The sequence below is a fragment of the Crinia signifera genome, chromosome 8 (genome assembly GCF_055691185.1).
Source record: "Crinia signifera chromosome 8, ASM5569118v1, whole genome shotgun sequence".
NCBI classification, from domain to species: domain Eukaryota; kingdom Metazoa; phylum Chordata; class Amphibia; order Anura; family Myobatrachidae; genus Crinia; species Crinia signifera.
Genome location: NC_139224.1, coordinates 168,925,925 through 168,943,737, shown reverse-complemented (window position 1 = coordinate 168,943,737; position 17,813 = coordinate 168,925,925). Strand labels below are relative to the sequence as shown.

General features: G+C 45.3%; 1 protein-coding gene across 9 annotated transcripts in view; it reads right to left on the bottom strand.

Moving 5' to 3' along the window:
• Window positions 1-17,813, bottom strand: part of LRRC7 (leucine rich repeat containing 7) — a 281,010-nt gene that overhangs the window by 15,755 nt on the left and 247,442 nt on the right. For 8 of the 9 annotated variants that reach the window (XM_083157731.1, XM_083157733.1, XM_083157728.1 and 5 more), the window contains one exon: window positions 14,952-15,026. In XM_083157731.1, the coding sequence (XP_083013857.1) occupies window positions 14,952-15,026 (75 nt within the window). The remainder of the gene's footprint in view (window positions 1-14,951; window positions 15,027-17,813) is intronic. The other variant, XM_083157734.1, reaches the window with a different exon arrangement.

Sequence of the window (17,813 nt, the reverse complement as noted above, 5' to 3'; positions counted from 1 at the left end):
TGTGGGGCAGTATTTACCTGATCACCGAGCTCCGAACACTCGCAGCCCAGTCAGCAGGTATGAATAAGGCCCAATGTCCCACAATCCACTGTGCATGTAAAGGTCTTTGGAAAAATGGCCGGTATAAGTGCATGGCTCGTGACCGGTGCTGTGGGGTGACCGGCGAAAGTCCAGCACATGGGCATGTAATCAGTCTTCACCATAGAGACCACAGTCAGATGGAGAAGCTGCACCTGTTATAGGGCAGAAGCAAGTTTTGATGGTGTGATCGAAGGTGGCGCCAAAGTAATCATTGGTGTTATTACAGCTGGTACAGACGCTGAAAGCGGCCGTCTTGGTGCCCGCCGCAGGGATCTACACCAAGGAAAGCCTCAACTCTGGATATAGATGAATGAGTGGCCACAGCAGCGGCCACCTCTGAATCAGGCCCCGGTTTACATAAAGGCATCAGCCTTAGAGCACTGATTTCACGTTTCGACTGAGCGACAAACAATGCGGCACTTATGGATGGGACTGTTGAAAGGAAGTGATTGGCGTAGCCGCAAAGCCCGGCACAATTTGCTTAACGTTATTTTCATGTAACCTTGACGAATTGCAATAGCGAAGCTATCAGTCAGGAATGTTGCCTAGCAACTAAAACCCCAGAATGATCATGTTTTATGGAGATTTATATAGCTGAACATTTTCTGCATTTACTAATGATTAACTCCTGCTGGATAGTATGGCACAGAGCGGAATATATATATCTAGCACACCAAGGTCTGATTCAGGGCTTCATCCGGATTGGCCGGTCGTATGTGGGAGATACCATTATCTATGCGCCATTCCACCAATATCCTTGGTGCACTAGATCAGTCTGCAAGCAGATGCACCCTATATGCCGACATACAGACTCCTTGGTGACTCTCAGTTACACCAGTGCAGCCGCAACTTGAGATGCAAATGATTCTGAATTTCACATAGATTCATATGATCGGTTTGGATGCAGCATGGGTGCACAAATTAAATGATACCGTGCTTACCGACTACCATTATACCGTGCTTACCGACTACCATTATACCGTGCTTACCGACTACCGTTATACCGTGCTTACTGACTACCATTATATGGTGCTTACTGACTACCGTTATACCGTGCTTACTGACTACCGTTATATAGTGCTTACCGACTACCATTATACCGTGCTTACCGACTACCATTATACCGTGCTTACCGACTACCATTATACCGTGCTTACCGACGACCATTATACCGTGCTTATCGACTACCATTATACCGTGCTTACTGACTACCATTATACCGTGCTTACTAACTACCATTATACCGTGCTTACTGACTACCTGTCACGGATCACAGAGGAGGACACTACCTGTGTGAGAATTTGACTGTACCTGAGCAGAGGCGCGGAGTCTAACCGTGCCAGGGGTTTTCTGCCAGTGACCCCTCCAAGCGGGATTTGGGCTTTTGCGGCACCTGGCACGTCGGTCGCGGCCCTCTGCCCAGGCTTCTCGTACAGGTGCTGGTTACACTGGAAGTAGCAGTAGTCAGACAAGGGTTTAGCAGGTGCAGGTCACAGGTATAGCCGGGTCGGTAGCAAATAACAGATGGCTGGAGGTACACAGGGATTGAGCAGGTTCTTTGTCACAGGAATAGCCAGGTCAGTACCAGATATCAGGGAGCGTAGTGCAGACAAGGATTTAGCAGTTGCAGGTCACAGGGATAGCCAGGTCAGTACCAGATATCAGGGAGTGTAGTGCAGATAAGGATTTAGCAGTTGCAGGTCACAGGGATAGCCAGGTCGGTAACAGTAAATCAGAAGGCTGGATACACACAGGTATAATGCTGGAATGGTGTGAGTACCTGAGACACTGAACACTGATAATACTATGCAGCACTGGATGACTTCAGGTGTGAGCTTGGAACCAACAAGCAGTGAACAGAGACTGAATGAGCAGACTGAGAGTGGATCTCCCCAGGTACTGTGCAGTTGGTGATTGCAGTCAGCTGTATAGGCAGGTAACACTGGAGTTTGCAGGATGAGCTTGGTGAACTAGTATTTGCAGGATGATTACTTGCAGAGAAGTACTTAGCTGGAGTGCAGGGAATTACAGCAACTGCAATTCTGGGCCAGATAACAGAATCTTCCACTTGACATGGGAGACAAGGAACAGCATGTAGCTCAGGGAAATAACACCTTGCTTCTGGCACCAGTGGGAATTCTCACAGGGAGTATCACTCAGCTGTAGGGGTGTGATAGGCTGCTGAGATCAGCTGACAAGGTGATGTCAGAGTACCAGGTATTCACACAATATAACAGAGTGTGACATTACTCCCCCCTGAATGGGTGGCCTCCGGACACCCCTTGGACTGGTAGCAATTAATGCTTTCGACGACTCTTCTTCCCTCCTCGGGAACGTCTTGATCTACTTGGAAGAGGTGGAATCTCCGGTTCAACAAAAACTGCTTTCCGAAATATAGGACCACCAGGAAACGGTGCTTCATCCATTACGGGATCAAAATCAGAATCAGAGTCCTGGTCTAGTGTTAGAACCATGTTTTTCTTTTTGACAGTAGTATCAGAAATGGATGAAGAATCCAAAGAACCAGAATACCTAGAGGAGTCGTCATGAAGAGAGACCAAGGAAGCAACCCCGAGTCTCAAAATAGCAGACTGTGGACCTGGTACAGATCTTGATGCTTTTGGAGCAAACCTTTGTAGAACTGCTTCAGTAAAAGCTGAGAGATCTTCTAAAATAGGATCCTTGGTCTCTATGAGTGGGTTAGCCCAATCCAAAGCCTTACCCCTAAAGGCCAAAAGGAAATATTTCACAACCTTGGAAGAAGAAAGCGATGTCAGCAATCCCGAATCCACATCGGCAAGATATTGACGAACCAATGCATAAAACTGATCCAGATCTCCATCGAAATAAACGGATGGTCGACCATCCTCTAAACTTCTAGGCAGAGAATCAAATGAAGAGTTCACAACTGCTGGAATATTATTCATTTCAGAAAACTTTACTTCTTTTTTGGGACCCAGTATTGGAAGGTTTCCACTTGACTGTATAGACAGAACTGAACTAGGACTGGGGGCACTGGAGTCACTTCCTGAAACTGCCAACTCAGACATCTCCCCTGGCATTAGAAGCTCAGCTGCCCATCCTGGAGAAAAAAAATCATACACCCCTTCTGGAGTTACAAATTCAGATGCCCTTCCTAGGTCTACAAGACCAGATACCCTACTGGGACTGGAGATCTCTCCTGGGGCATGGCATACTGTGACCCCTCCTGGTGCATGGCACACTGATCCATCTTGGAGCACGCCACACAATGATCCATCTTGGGGCACGCCACACAATGATCCATCTTGGGACACCATACTCTGAGGGCGCTCTTGGGGTATGATGCTCTGAGGCCCCTCCTCGGGCTGGAAGGCCAGAATCCCCTCTTGGGGCTGGATTGGCAGAGCCCCCTCTTGGGGCTGGATTGGCGGAACCCCCTCTTGGGGCTGGATTGGCGGAACCCCCTCTTGGGGCTGGATTGGCGGAACCCCCTCTTGGGGCTGGATTGGCGGAACCCCCTCTTGGGGCTGGATTGGCGGAGCCCCCTCCTGGGGCTGGACTGACGTAACACCCTTTTCAGGGTTTTCAGAATCGGGTTTTTGGCCTTGGAACCGATCATCGATAGAAACATCGGTCATTCCTCCTGATGTTGCAGGAACAGATTTCCCACTGACTTTAAGAGATTTGAGAACTCTCTTTTGAAGTCCAAACCTGTAATTGGGTGCTTTTGTCACAGGACCCCAATCTTGAACTTGAATTCCTCTTTGGACACTCTCCTTAACACCCATAGTCTGACGGGTGCAAACTTGAACTGATGAGGGCCCTCGAGATGTTTTATCACTGATGCCATTACTCTGATTCCTGGATTTGCGCAGGGAGCAATTCTCAATGAAATGATCAGGACCCGCACAATAAAGACAAAGTTGCAATTCCTTGCGCCGTTGGCGTTCAGCTTCCGACAACTTGGGCCTTAGAAAGCTCTGATGCCTCTCTCTTTTCTGTCCAGAGAACGTTATCTCAGTTTTTAGGGCTCCTAAATCAACAGACTCCTTAAATGCAGTGCCTTGCGCTGGGGTTTTAATGGAATCAGGCATTTTTTCAAAAAGTTCTGGTAGAAACTGAATAATCCTGATTAATATCTTTTGCAGCTGCTCTAACATCTGCCCAAAAACTCTCAGTCTCACAGAAGTCTGGATACCTGGTGACTGGAAGGTCTGTGAATAATTGTGAGTGGTCCCTTTAACTGAGTCATCTGTTTTCAAATTACCAGCAAATTCATTGGAAAAGACTGGAGGAATGCAAGGGTTAACTGAGTCAGCAAAAAGTCTTTGGGACTGAGAAGCCATGGTAAAACAATCAGCTAAATAATGCAACATGGATGCTTGCGACCTCTCACATATCTTCATTAAGTCCACATGAAGGTCTGTCACCTGGGTCTGACCAGCAGTGTCCATTTTTATTAGGCCAGAAGCAATCTGTCACGGATCACAGAGGAGGACACTACCTGTGTGAGAATTTGACTGTACCTGAGCAGAGGCGCGGAGTCTAACCGTGCCAGGGGTTTTCTGCCAGTGACCCCTCCAAGCGGGATTTGGGCTTTTGCGGCACCTGGCACGTCGGTCGCGGCCCTCTGCCCAGGCTTCTCGTACAGGTGCTGGTTACACTGGAAGTAGCAGTAGTCAGACAAGGGTTTAGCAGGTGCAGGTCACAGGTATAGCCGGGTCGGTAGCAAATAACAGATGGCTGGAGGTACACAGGGATTGAGCAGGTTCTTTGTCACAGGAATAGCCAGGTCAGTACCAGATATCAGGGAGCGTAGTGCAGACAAGGATTTAGCAGTTGCAGGTCACAGGGATAGCCAGGTCAGTACCAGATATCAGGGAGTGTAGTGCAGATAAGGATTTAGCAGTTGCAGGTCACAGGGATAGCCAGGTCGGTAACAGTAAATCAGAAGGCTGGATACACACAGGTATAATGATGGAATGGTGTGAGTACCTGAGACACTGGACACTGATAATACTATGCAGCACTGGATGACTTCAGGTGTGAGCTTGGAACCAACAAGCAGTGAACAGAGACTGAATGAGCAGACTGAGAGTGGATCTCCCCAGGTACTGTGCAGATGGTGATTGCAGTCAGCTGTATAGGCAGGTAACACTGGAGTTTGCAGGATGAGCTTGGTGAACTAGTATTTGCAGGATGATTACTTGCAGAGAAGTACTTAGCTGGAGTGCAGGGAATTACAGCAACTGCAATTCTGGGCCAGATAACAGAATCTTCCACTTGACATGGGAGACAAGGAACAGCATGTAGCTCAGGGAAATAACACCTTGCTTCTGGCACCAGTGGGAATTCTCACAGGGAGTATCACTCAGCTGTAGGGGTGTGATAGGCTGCTGAGATCAGCTGACAAGGTGATGTCAGAGTACCAGGTATTCACACAATATAACAGAGTGTGACACTACCATTATACCGTGCTTACTGACTACCATTATACCGTGCTTACAGACTACCATTATACCGTGCTTACTGACTACCATTATACCGTGCTTACTGACTACCATTATACCATTCTTACTGACTACCATTATACCGTGCTTACTGACTACCATTATATCGTGCTTACCGACTACCTTTATACCGTGCTTACCGACTACCATTATACCGTGCTTACTGACTACCATTATATCCTCCTTACTGACTACCATTATACCGTGCTTACCGACTACCATTATACCGTGCTTACCGACTACCATTATATCCTCCTTACTGACTACCATTATACTGTGCTTACTGACTACCATTATACCGTGCTTACTGACTACCATTATACCGTGCTTACCGACTACCATTATACCGTGCTTACCGACTACCATTATACCGTGCTTCCTGACTTCTATTATACCGTGCTTACTGACTACCATTATACCGTGCTTACTGACTACCATTATACCGTGCTTACTGACTACCATTATACTGTGCTTACTGACTACAATTATACCATGCTTACTGACTACCATTATACCGTGCTTACTGACTACCATTATACCGTGCTTACTGACTACCATTATACCGTGCTTAATGACTACCATTATATCCTCCTTACTGACTACCATTATACTGTGCTTACTGACTACCATTATACCGTTCTTACTGACTACCATTATATCCTCCTTACTGACTACCATTATATCGTGCTTACTGACTGCCATTATACCGTTCTTACTGACTACCATTACACCGTGCTTACTGACTACCATTATACCGTGCTTCCTGACTTCTATTATACCGTGCTTACTGACTACCATTATATCGTGCTTACTGACTACCATTATACCGTGCTTACTGACTACCATTATACCGTGCTTACTGACTACCATTATACTGTGCTTACTGACTACCATTATACCGTGCTTCCTGACTTCTATTATACCGTGCTTACTGACTACCATTATATCGTGCTTACTGACTACCATTATACCGTGCTTACTGACTACCATTATACCGTGCTTACTGACTACCATTATTTGGTGCTTACTGACTACCATTATACTGTGCTTACTGACTACCATTATACCGTGCTTACTGACTACCATTATACCGTGCTTACTGACTACCATTATACTATGCTTACTGACTACCATTATACGGTGCTTACTGACTACCATTATACCGTGCTTACTGACTACCATTATACCGTGCTTACTGACTACCATTATACTGTGCTTACTGACTACCATTATACTGTTCTTACTGACTACCATTATACCGTGCTTACCGACTACCATTATACCGTGCTTACTGACTACCATTATACCGTGCTTACTGACTACCATTATATCGTGCTTACTGACTACCATTATACCGTGCTTACTGACTACCATTATACCGTGCTTACTGACTACCATTATACCGTGTTTACTGACTACCATTATACCGTGCTTACTGACTACCATTATACCGTGCTTACTGACTACCATTATACTGTGCTTACTGACTACAATTATACCATGCTTACTGACTACCATTATACCGTGCTTACTGACTACCATTATACCGTGCTTACTGACTACCATTATACCGTGCTTAATGACTACCATTATATCCTCCTTACTGACTACCATTATACTGTGCTTACTGACTACCATTATACCGTTCTTACTGACTACCATTATATCCTCCTTACTGACTACCATTATATCGTGCTTACTGACTGCCATTATACCGTTCTTACTGACTACCATTACACCGTGCTTACTGACTACCATTATACCGTGCTTCCTGACTTCTATTATACCGTGCTTACTGACTACCATTATATCGTGCTTACTGACTACCATTATACCGTGCTTACTGACTACCATTATACCGTGCTTACTGACTACCATTATACTGTGCTTACTGACTACCATTATACCGTGCTTCCTGACTTCTATTATACCGTGCTTACTGACTACCATTATATCGTGCTTACTGACTACCATTATACCGTGCTTACTGACTACCATTATACCGTGCTTACTGACTACCATTATTTGGTGCTTACTGACTACCATTATACTGTGCTTACTGACTACCATTATACCGTGCTTACTGACTACCATTATACCGTGCTTACTGACTACCATTATACTATGCTTACTGACTACCATTATACGGTGCTTACTGACTACCATTATACCGTGCTTACTGACTACCATTATACCGTGCTTACTGACTACCATTATACTGTGCTTACTGACTACCATTATACCGTTCTTACTGACTACCATTATACCGTGCTTACCGACTACCATTATACCGTGCTTACTGACTACCATTATACCGTGCTTACTGACTACCATTATATCGTGCTTACTGACTACCATTATACCGTGCTTACTGACTACCATTATACCGTGCTTACTGACTACCATTATACCGTGTTTACTGACTACCATTATACCGTGCTTACTGACTACCATTATATCCTCCTTACTGACTACCATTATATCCTCCTTACTGACTACCATTATACTGTGCTTCCTGACTACCATTATATCCTCCTTACTGACTACCATTATATCCTCCTTACTGACTACCATTATATCCTCCTTACTGACTACCATTATATCCTCCTTACTGACTACCATTATATCCTCCTTACTGACTACCATTTTATCCTCCTTACTGACTACCATTATACCGTGCTTCCTGACTACCATTATATCGTGCTTACTGACTACCATTATACCGTGCTTACTGACTACCATTATACCGTGCTTACTGACTACCATTATACCGTGCTTACTGACTACCATTATATCCTCCTTACTGACTACCATTATATCCTCCTTACTGACTACCATTATACTGTGCTTCCTGACTACCATTATATCCTCCTTACTGACTACCATTATATCCTCCTTACTGACTACCATTATATCCTCCTTACTGACTACCATTATACCGTGCTTCCTGACTACCATTATATCCTCCTTACTGACTACCATTATACCGTGCTTACTGACTACCATTATACCGTGCTTACTGACTACCATTATACCGTGCTTACTGACTACCATTATACCGTGCTTACTGACTACCATTATACCGTGCTTACTGACTACCATTATACTGTGCTTACTGACTACAATTATACCATGCTTACTGACTACCATTATACCGTGCTTACTGACTACCATTATACCGTGCTTACTGACTACCATTATACCGTGCTTAATGACTACCATTATATCCTCCTTACTGACTACCATTATACTGTGCTTACTGACTACCATTATACCGTTCTTACTGACTACCATTATATCCTCCTTACTGACTACCATTATATCGTGCTTACTGACTGCCATTATACCGTTCTTACTGACTACCATTACACCGTGCTTACTGACTACCATTATACCGTGCTTCCTGACTTCTAATATACCGTGCTTACTGACTACCATTATATCGTGCTTACTGACTACCATTATACCGTGCTTACTGACTACCATTATACCGTGCTTACTGACTACCATTATACTGTGCTTACTGACTACCATTATACCGTGCTTCCTGACTTCTATTATACCGTGCTTACTGACTACCATTATATCGTGCTTACTGACTACCATTATACCGTGCTTACTGACTACCATTATACCGTGCTTACTGACTACCATTATTTGGTGCTTACTGACTACCATTATACTGTGCTTACTGACTACCATTATACCGTGCTTACTGACTACCATTATACCGTGCTTACTGACTACCATTATACTATGCTTACTGACTACCATTATACCGTGCTTACTGACTACCATTATACCGTGCTTACTGACTACCATTATACCGTGCTTACTGACTACCATTATACTGTGCTTACTGACTACCATTATACTGTTCTTACTGACTACCATTATACCGTGCTTACCGACTACCATTATACCGTGCTTACTGACTACCATTATACCGTGCTTACTGACTACCATTATATCGTGCTTACTGACTACCATTATACCGTGCTTACTGACTACCATTATACCGTGCTTACTGACTACCATTATACCGTGTTTACTGACTACCATTATACCGTGCTTACTGACTACCATTATATCCTTCTTACTGACTACCATTATATCCTCCTTACTGACTACCATTATACTGTGCTTCCTGACTACCATTATATCCTCCTTACTGACTACCATTATATCCTCCTTACTGACTACCATTATATCCTCCTTACTGACTACCATTATATCCTCCTTACTGACTACCATTTTATCCTCCTTACTGACTACCATTATACCGTGCTTCCTGACTACCATTATATCGTGCTTACTGACTACCATTATACCGTGCTTACTGACTACCATTATACCGTGCTTACTGACTACCATTATACCGTGCTTACTGACTACCATTATATCCTCCTTACTGACTACCATTATATCCTCCTTACTGACTACCATTATACTGTGCTTCCTGACTACCATTATATCCTCCTTACTGACTACCATTATATCCTCCTTACTGACTACCATTATACTGTGCTTCCTGACTACCATTATATCCTCCTTACTGACTACCATTATATCCTCCTTACTGACTACCATTATATCCTCCTTACTGACTACCATTATACCGTGCTTCCTGACTACCATTATATCCTCCTTACTGACTACCATTATACCGTGCTTACTGACTACCATTATACCGTGCTTACTGACTACCATTATACCGTGCTTACTGACTACCATTATACCGTGCTTACTGACTACCATTATATGGTGCTTACTGACTACCATTTTATGCTGCTTCCTGACTTCTATTGTACATACAGTACTCCTTCTTATTTCCTGTTCTCTGAGCCTTTCCTTTCCTTAATAAAATAATAATATAGTGACATTTCCAGGGACAAAATAAATCCAGGAACTTACCTTAAAAAAAACTTCGGACAGTTACATTAAGCACATTTGGCAACTATGAGCATTTAAATAATAGCTATCTAATCCCTTGGAATGTCCTGGAGACTCTGGGAATATTGGGAGTTCCCCCGGGAAGATACGCTAAGCTCCTGGATTTAAGCGAGACAGGCAGTTGACCCTTCGCGCCAACTACTATTGCGCAACCGGGAGAGGAGTTGCTGGTAGGAGCAGTGACTGGGAGTAAACAGGGCAGGGAGGTCTTTATTATAATAATAATAATCATTTTATTTATAGAATCTTTTTAAATAGGACTCAAGGCACGTAACAGATAGAATAAATGTAATACAGTACAGGAACAATTAAGTACAAAAAAAGCTTTATATAAACTACTAGGTGATTCATCGCACCCTCCGGGCGCTCTTCGCACAGGCGTAAGGGGCTACGCCCGCACACCCTCCACTGGAGCAGCGGGTCTGCCTGCAACTCCCCAGAGCACCCCCCCCCACCCCAGTGGGAGGATGCAGTCAGACCCGATGCTTGAGAGGTGGGGGGCAGTCCCGCCGATTCAGGTGGGGGTGGGCATACTTGCATAGCCACTGCTCCAGCGAGGGGGGTGGGTGTGGCCAGACCCACTCATCCAGCGGGGGGAGGGGGCGCGTGCAGAGGGCGGGCATACCCACTGCTCCGGGGGGGGGGGGGGGTTGTGCAGGCATACCCGCTGATCCAGGTTGTGGGGGGTGCGTGAAGACCCGCTGACGGTGGGGGGGTTGCGTGGATGCAGGACTTCTGGGGGGGGGGATTTACGTGCGGGCATAACCGCTGCTCCTGCGGGTGTGTGTTGGGGCAGACCTGCTGCTCGCGCGGTGGGGGGTGCGGCCAGCTCCGCTCATCCAGCAGGGGGTTGCGGGCATACCCACTGATGCTGGACGATGACTTTGCGGGCAGACCCGCTGCTATGGGGGTGGGGGTTGCACTGCTACCGGGGGGTGGGGTTTGCTCTGGGGGTGGGGTGCGGGCAAACCCGCTGATGCAGCGGGGGGGGGGTTACCGTCAGACTCGCTGGCCCAGGGGAGGGAAGGGGGGCCTGCTGCTCCGGTGGGGTGGTGCAGGCAGACCCGCTGCTCTAGCGGGGGGGGGGGGGATTGGTGCGCTCAGACCCACTGATTCAGCGGGGGGTGCTGGTACCCACTGGGCCGGGGGTGTGTGTGTGTGTGCGGGGGGTTCGTGCAGACACGCTCGCTAGGAGAGGGGGTGTGGGCAGACCCGCTCGCTGCTCACCTATACCAGTTGGTAACGGTGGGCGGTGTTTTCAAAGGGGGTGGTGGTGTGTATAACGCTGGTCTTTTCCCTGGGGGGCGGAGGGGGGGGGGCGGGGGGCAGGGGTGTTGTGTATAACGCTGGGCGGGGGGTGGGGGTGTCCTAAGGCAGAAACTATGTGTGTATAACCCTGTCAATCAGTCTTATAACCCCGCCCAGCGTTAAACACACAGGGGATGAGAGACAGATCTAGCTAAATATATAAGGGATACATAAAGGAATTTCTGAAATGCTTGAGGAAGCAGGACAGTCTTGTTTTTGAAGGATTCTAGAGTGGGGGTCTCTCGAACTGTGTGGTGAAGTGCGTTCCATAGATTGAGAGTAGTGTTAAAAAGCAGTGCGCTACTGCAGTGTCTCTTCACTGTGCATACATGCTGGGCACTAGGACCCAGGGATGTCTGTTTTCCATTCTGATGTACTGCTGCATCATGTGACAGCAGTCATCTTGTTGATCCTTATTTGGTACTATGATATAGTTACCTGAATTAAGTTGTTCCAGCATCCTGCACCATTTTCTGCAAACAGCATACACTCACCTGGTGGTGAGCTATATAGAACCCCCCTCCGTTGAAGCTTTCATCCGTGACAAGAAATATGTATACAACAGTGAGTACAGCAGTACTTGTTATACTTCAATAAACCAACACTACTAGTTACATATGGGTTCGGCTTGAGTCATGGTTTTTGCGGTATGGAGATAGTCAGGGGCTGGACGCAGTGACTGCAGGTGGTGGGGCTTGGAGATGTATAGAGGCAAGTAGAGGTGAAAGGAGGAAGTAGGGCGCAGAGATATTGAGGGAAGCGATGACCGAAGGATGTGGGGCACAGAGATCTCTTGGGGAGCAATGACTGAAGGACGTAGGGCACGAAGATTTGTAGAGGCAAGTAGAGATGACTGAAAAAGTGGGGTACAGAGATTTCTTGGGGAGCAATGACTAAAGGAGGCTGGGGCTCAGAGATCTGTAGAGGCAGGGACATGTGACTGGAGGAAGTGGGGAACAGAGATCTCCCAAGGAGGGAAGCAGTGGCTGAATTAGGTGGGGAATGGAGATCTGTAGAGGCAGGGAAAGATGGGGCACATAGTTCTATAGGGGTGGGATCTGGAGGGGAGCAGTGACGGAAGGAGGTGGAGCACGGAGATTTGCAGGAGTGAGTTGCAGTGACTGGTGGAAGTGGGGTGATGTTTTCTATAGAAGGGGAACAAGTTCTCATGGAAGTGGTGTGTCTCCGGGTGGTAGTCTTTGTTTGCTGGTGGGTAACTACAGCTGTAAGTGGTCAGGATATTCTGTAATGTGCATTGTATAGTGGTCGGGTGAGGCGATCTGTGAGGAGACCAGTGGGTGTAACGTTGCCTACACTGCCCGAATGTCTGGTAATATTCGGAAGCCTGGTGGATTCCCAGTAAGCCAGGCTCACCTCCCCGGTGCCCACACACTCCTCCCACACTGCTGGTTTTCAAATAAGCAAATTCATGTGATGTAGGATGAGGATCCCAGTGAGTTAACACGTCAGTGATTTTTCATTGTCCTCTCACAAATAAAAAAATAAAAAGGCTCATAAAAATGTGATTGAGTCTTGACAGCTAAAATGTAGGACCTGTAATTATCAATGTGATTAAAAAAAATACTAGTTTGTGAAGATCGTGCCTATTGTTTTTGCTTTGTTCTATTATTCACCCCACCCGTTTTGGTCCTACAATTCCTTTGATTTATCCAGCATTGCGTCAGTATCGCCGGCGCTGACATAACATTCACATTGGAGAATAAACATACTGCACAGGGGCATTTTATAAGCGGAGGCAGCCTGTGTGCATCCTCCTCCATCCGGGTCCCATCTTCTCTAAATATAAGTATATAAAACTACATACCAGGTGTGTGGAGCTGGAGCAGTAACCAGCTGTTGGAAGGCTGATATCTCTGGTTCTGGGCAGAGTAGAGACAAGCTACTAGTGTCCATCAAAGGGGGAGAGTCCCAGCTTTTGGAATATACCCTCATAAAAACTCTAAGTCAGACAGAACCTGAAATATCTGACTGGGGAGAGCAATTAACAGGCTTGGATGGGGACCAGTGCTTTGAAGTCAGATATCTCCGGTTCACCAGGGCCGTTTTTTAAATTCTTGTACCCATGGAAAGAGGGGACCCTCATCTTTCAGACTAGGGCCCTCATATTCATGGGGGGGGGGTTTCTGGGTACTCAGAAACAGGGCATAAAGTGGTCATGCAGAGGTGGGGGAACTCATTTCTCTTTTCCACCAAATTACCCCGCTCCCCTCCCCCCCATAGGCAGAGACAGGGCCACTGATAGGGTTTTTGGCATCCCTGTGCAAAGTAGAACACTTTTCTGTGAGAATTACTGTGCAGGGACAATGTGGAGGTTAAAATGTTCCACCTCACCATTAGAGGTGGTGGAACTCAGTTCCACCCCGTTCCCCCTCACTTTAATCCCTGCTCAGAAACCCCCCCTGCCTGCACTACTGAGTAATAATGTTATTCTATATATATATAAATTCCATGAAAACTCAATAAGGAAAAACATTGCACCCCAGGAAAACAAAGATTGATGGGAAAACTCTAATTCTCCTCGCTGCACCCCGCTCGTTACACACCAGACCCCGCACTACAGATCCCGCCTGCCACACCGTATAGGTCGCGATACATCGCTGGTGCTTAGCACCTGCAAAGTGCCGTGACGGCAGCACATCAGACCTCCGATCCTATGCGCATGGTACGGTGAGATAAATTCCTATTTAATCACGATTCGATCGGTAGCAAAACTGGATCGAATCGCACGATGCAGTGAACACATTCGATGTTGACTATATAGTCAACATCGAATCGAAACCGAAACCTAATCGCACTGTGTGTACGGGGCATTAATTGCTGACTTGGATACAGAGTACTTGGCAACCTATAAAAGCCCTCGGGATAATATTGTTGGTGACGGTGTAATTAGTTATATGCTGTAGTGCGCAATAGTTCTAACAAAGATCTGGGGACCACCTAGGTGACACAGGGAGCCATTATCTGGGGCCCTGATCAGAGTAAACGCCCCTACATTGGAATTATCTACAGACCGGCACTTTGTATGACCTCTGGGAACTCACATTAGTGTATACCGCTGCACAATACATTAGTGTGACATAGTAACGTTACGCTTACCTGTAGGATCTTATCCCCGGGCTGGAGCACTCCGTACGCTGGTCCATCAGGCTGAACCCTAGTAACAAAGATACCCTATAAGTCAGAAGTAACATAGGTTAGGAGTCTTTCACAAGTACTCTATACGATGCCGCTGGGTGTCCAGCAAAAGATATGATGGCGGCTCAGGGATGTGTAAGGGGAACAGAACAGACGTAACTTGCGATGTACACCAGCAACGGACACCACAATGCACCACAAGCATGTTACACAACTTGCAGGACACAACCCAACACACAATACACATACACATAGTACAGTACTGTACGTCTCAGTTACCAACATTAAATATAGGCGCAAGTACGTCTCAGTTACCAACATTAAATAAAGGTGCACAGTGCACAGTGACCAGACACGGCATTTCATTCTGTAATCTGCACTGCTGATTGGTTGCTGCTGTAGGGGCAACTCTGTGAGCAGCAGCACAACATACAGTACCCAGATTATACACATCAGGCTGACTTTATAGACCCCATAATAAAAACATAGTCATTTTGCCAAATAACGGACTGAATTGTTCCCAGTTGCTCCTTCTATGTAGATGTATTCTTGCAGAATTTCCTAGATACAGTCTGTGCTTTTTCAATGTGTATTTATATCATCCGGAAAAGTTTGATTGTTTTTTTTTGTTTCTTTTCATTTGACTTTATCCAATGCAAAAAGTACAGCAGGTTGGTGACATTTCCCAATGGAAAAGAAGCAACTCTGGCTGATGATAGAAACACATGACCGAAAAGCAGAGCATAATGTATGAAAAATAAAGACATGGGATTTTTAAAACATTTTAGGTGAACATGGACCAGTAAAAAAATAATCTGAAGGGGGGGGGTTGAATCTTTTCAATGCCTGCTAGAAATTCCACTGCATAAAAGCTTAAGATGTGTCACAAATAGGCGGTAACTGTTAAATGGACCGGACGAGCACGTAAGGGGCTTAAAAAAAAATGTACGCAAAAAATAACTTAAAAGTTTTTTTTTTTTTTATTAAAAAGATGTCAAATATAATAAAAAATATGATTTTTAAGTTATAGGTGTTCGAGGTTGTCGAAGACCCTCTGCCGCCATGATTGGTATATTCACACGCGGGCGTCTGACAGTCCTGTTCACCCTTTCCGCTGGGTGCCCTTAGGTTAAACTTTTTGAATAGTTTTTTAATATGGTGAATTTGAAATTGAAACAAAAGGATTTTTTGGGGGAAAGTTGCGCCCAGTTACTTCCTTCCACAGCTACACAATAGTCGCGTCTCCTCCGCGTCTTCCAAAGCAATTTAAAAGAACAGTTTGTACAATATGTGGAGTTTGCAGGCGCTAATTGCAGGTTACCGTTGTATAATTACATGGGGGGGAGGGGGTGTGTTATGAGTGAGCGGACAAATGACTAAAGTATAACCCGAGCGGGCCGCCCCCCAGACAATTAGCTAATGCATTTTCCTGATGTGAAATATTGTATCCAGGTTGCCAAGAAAAGTAAGAGAAGAGAATGGTAACAGAAGGACAACGGGGCAAAGGGAAAATATCACATTTTTATGGTAAGATAATTATGTCGGTGAAAGAAGCAGAGCGTTTGGGGGTGTGGATGGAAAGATCTACTACAGTGCTAAGATCGGCAGTAAATAGGTCGACATTAAAATGTAAACATGCAAAAGGTTGACATGAAAAAAGATGACAAGTGAAAACTTTGGCATGAGTTTTTAGAGTTTTTGTGTCAATAACAACACCTATCGACTTGGACCCCAAAATAGTGTAGCGCATAAACCTCGCATGTGGATGTGAAATGTATGAAAAAATCAGAACAATGAAGAAAATAAACACGTTAACAACTCATGGCAACCTTTTCATGTCGACTCTTTGCATGTCGACTTGATGATAGGGAGCTGGCTAAGCCATAGTTGCATCTAAATAAATTTTGTTACAAAATGTTTACAGGTTCCATACAGCAAATGATAAAATGTGGGGGGCTTAAAGGAACACAGATCTATATACAGTGTATACAGAATATATATATATATATCACAGAAGATGGTACCCCTACTGCGCCCAAGAAAGTAATGAAAGCAGCAACTCTAATGGACCCCTGTTAGCCGGGTCCGGATAAGCAAATAGAGATAGAAAAGAAATATAGAGTGCGCTAAATACAACTCAACAACTTAAAAAATATACATTTATTTTTAGTCTTCACAAAGACTTCCAATTTAAAAAGTACAGCTGGTCTGTTATTGGTACAGATGGTGTTGTAGGCCCAACGCGTTTCGTCAATAAATTGACTTCATCAGGGGCTTAGCGAACAATAAGTCAGCAAGACGTAAAATCACTTTAGCAGATTTAGCGGATCACATACAGTGTCCAGCAAATGGGGGAGTGAAACTCAATGCGGGACCTGAGTCGGTGGTGGGCGTTAATATATGCCACAGGAAAGCTGCTAATACGTCTGTAGGGTCTAGGACCCAAAAAAGTCGTTCACACAGGTGTGTTTCAAAGGTGTGCCTTAATGGGAAATGGGCATATAGCGTCACATGAATAAGTGCAAATGTAGTAACATAATGGTCAAAGACCTGCATCAGCTGTTCAATAGTATTCAGGTATGGTTCCTAAGACACTTCAGAACTTTTAGGAGTAAAACCGGAAGTATACAGCCTGGGATCCAAAATCAGAATCTGATTTTGGATCCCAGGCTGTATACTTCCGGTTTTACTCCTAAAAGTTCTGAAGTGTCTTAGGAACCATACCTGAATACTATTGAACAGCTGATGCAGGTCTTTGACCATTATGTTACTACAGTACATTTGCACTTATTCATGTGACGCTATATGCCCATTTCCCATTAA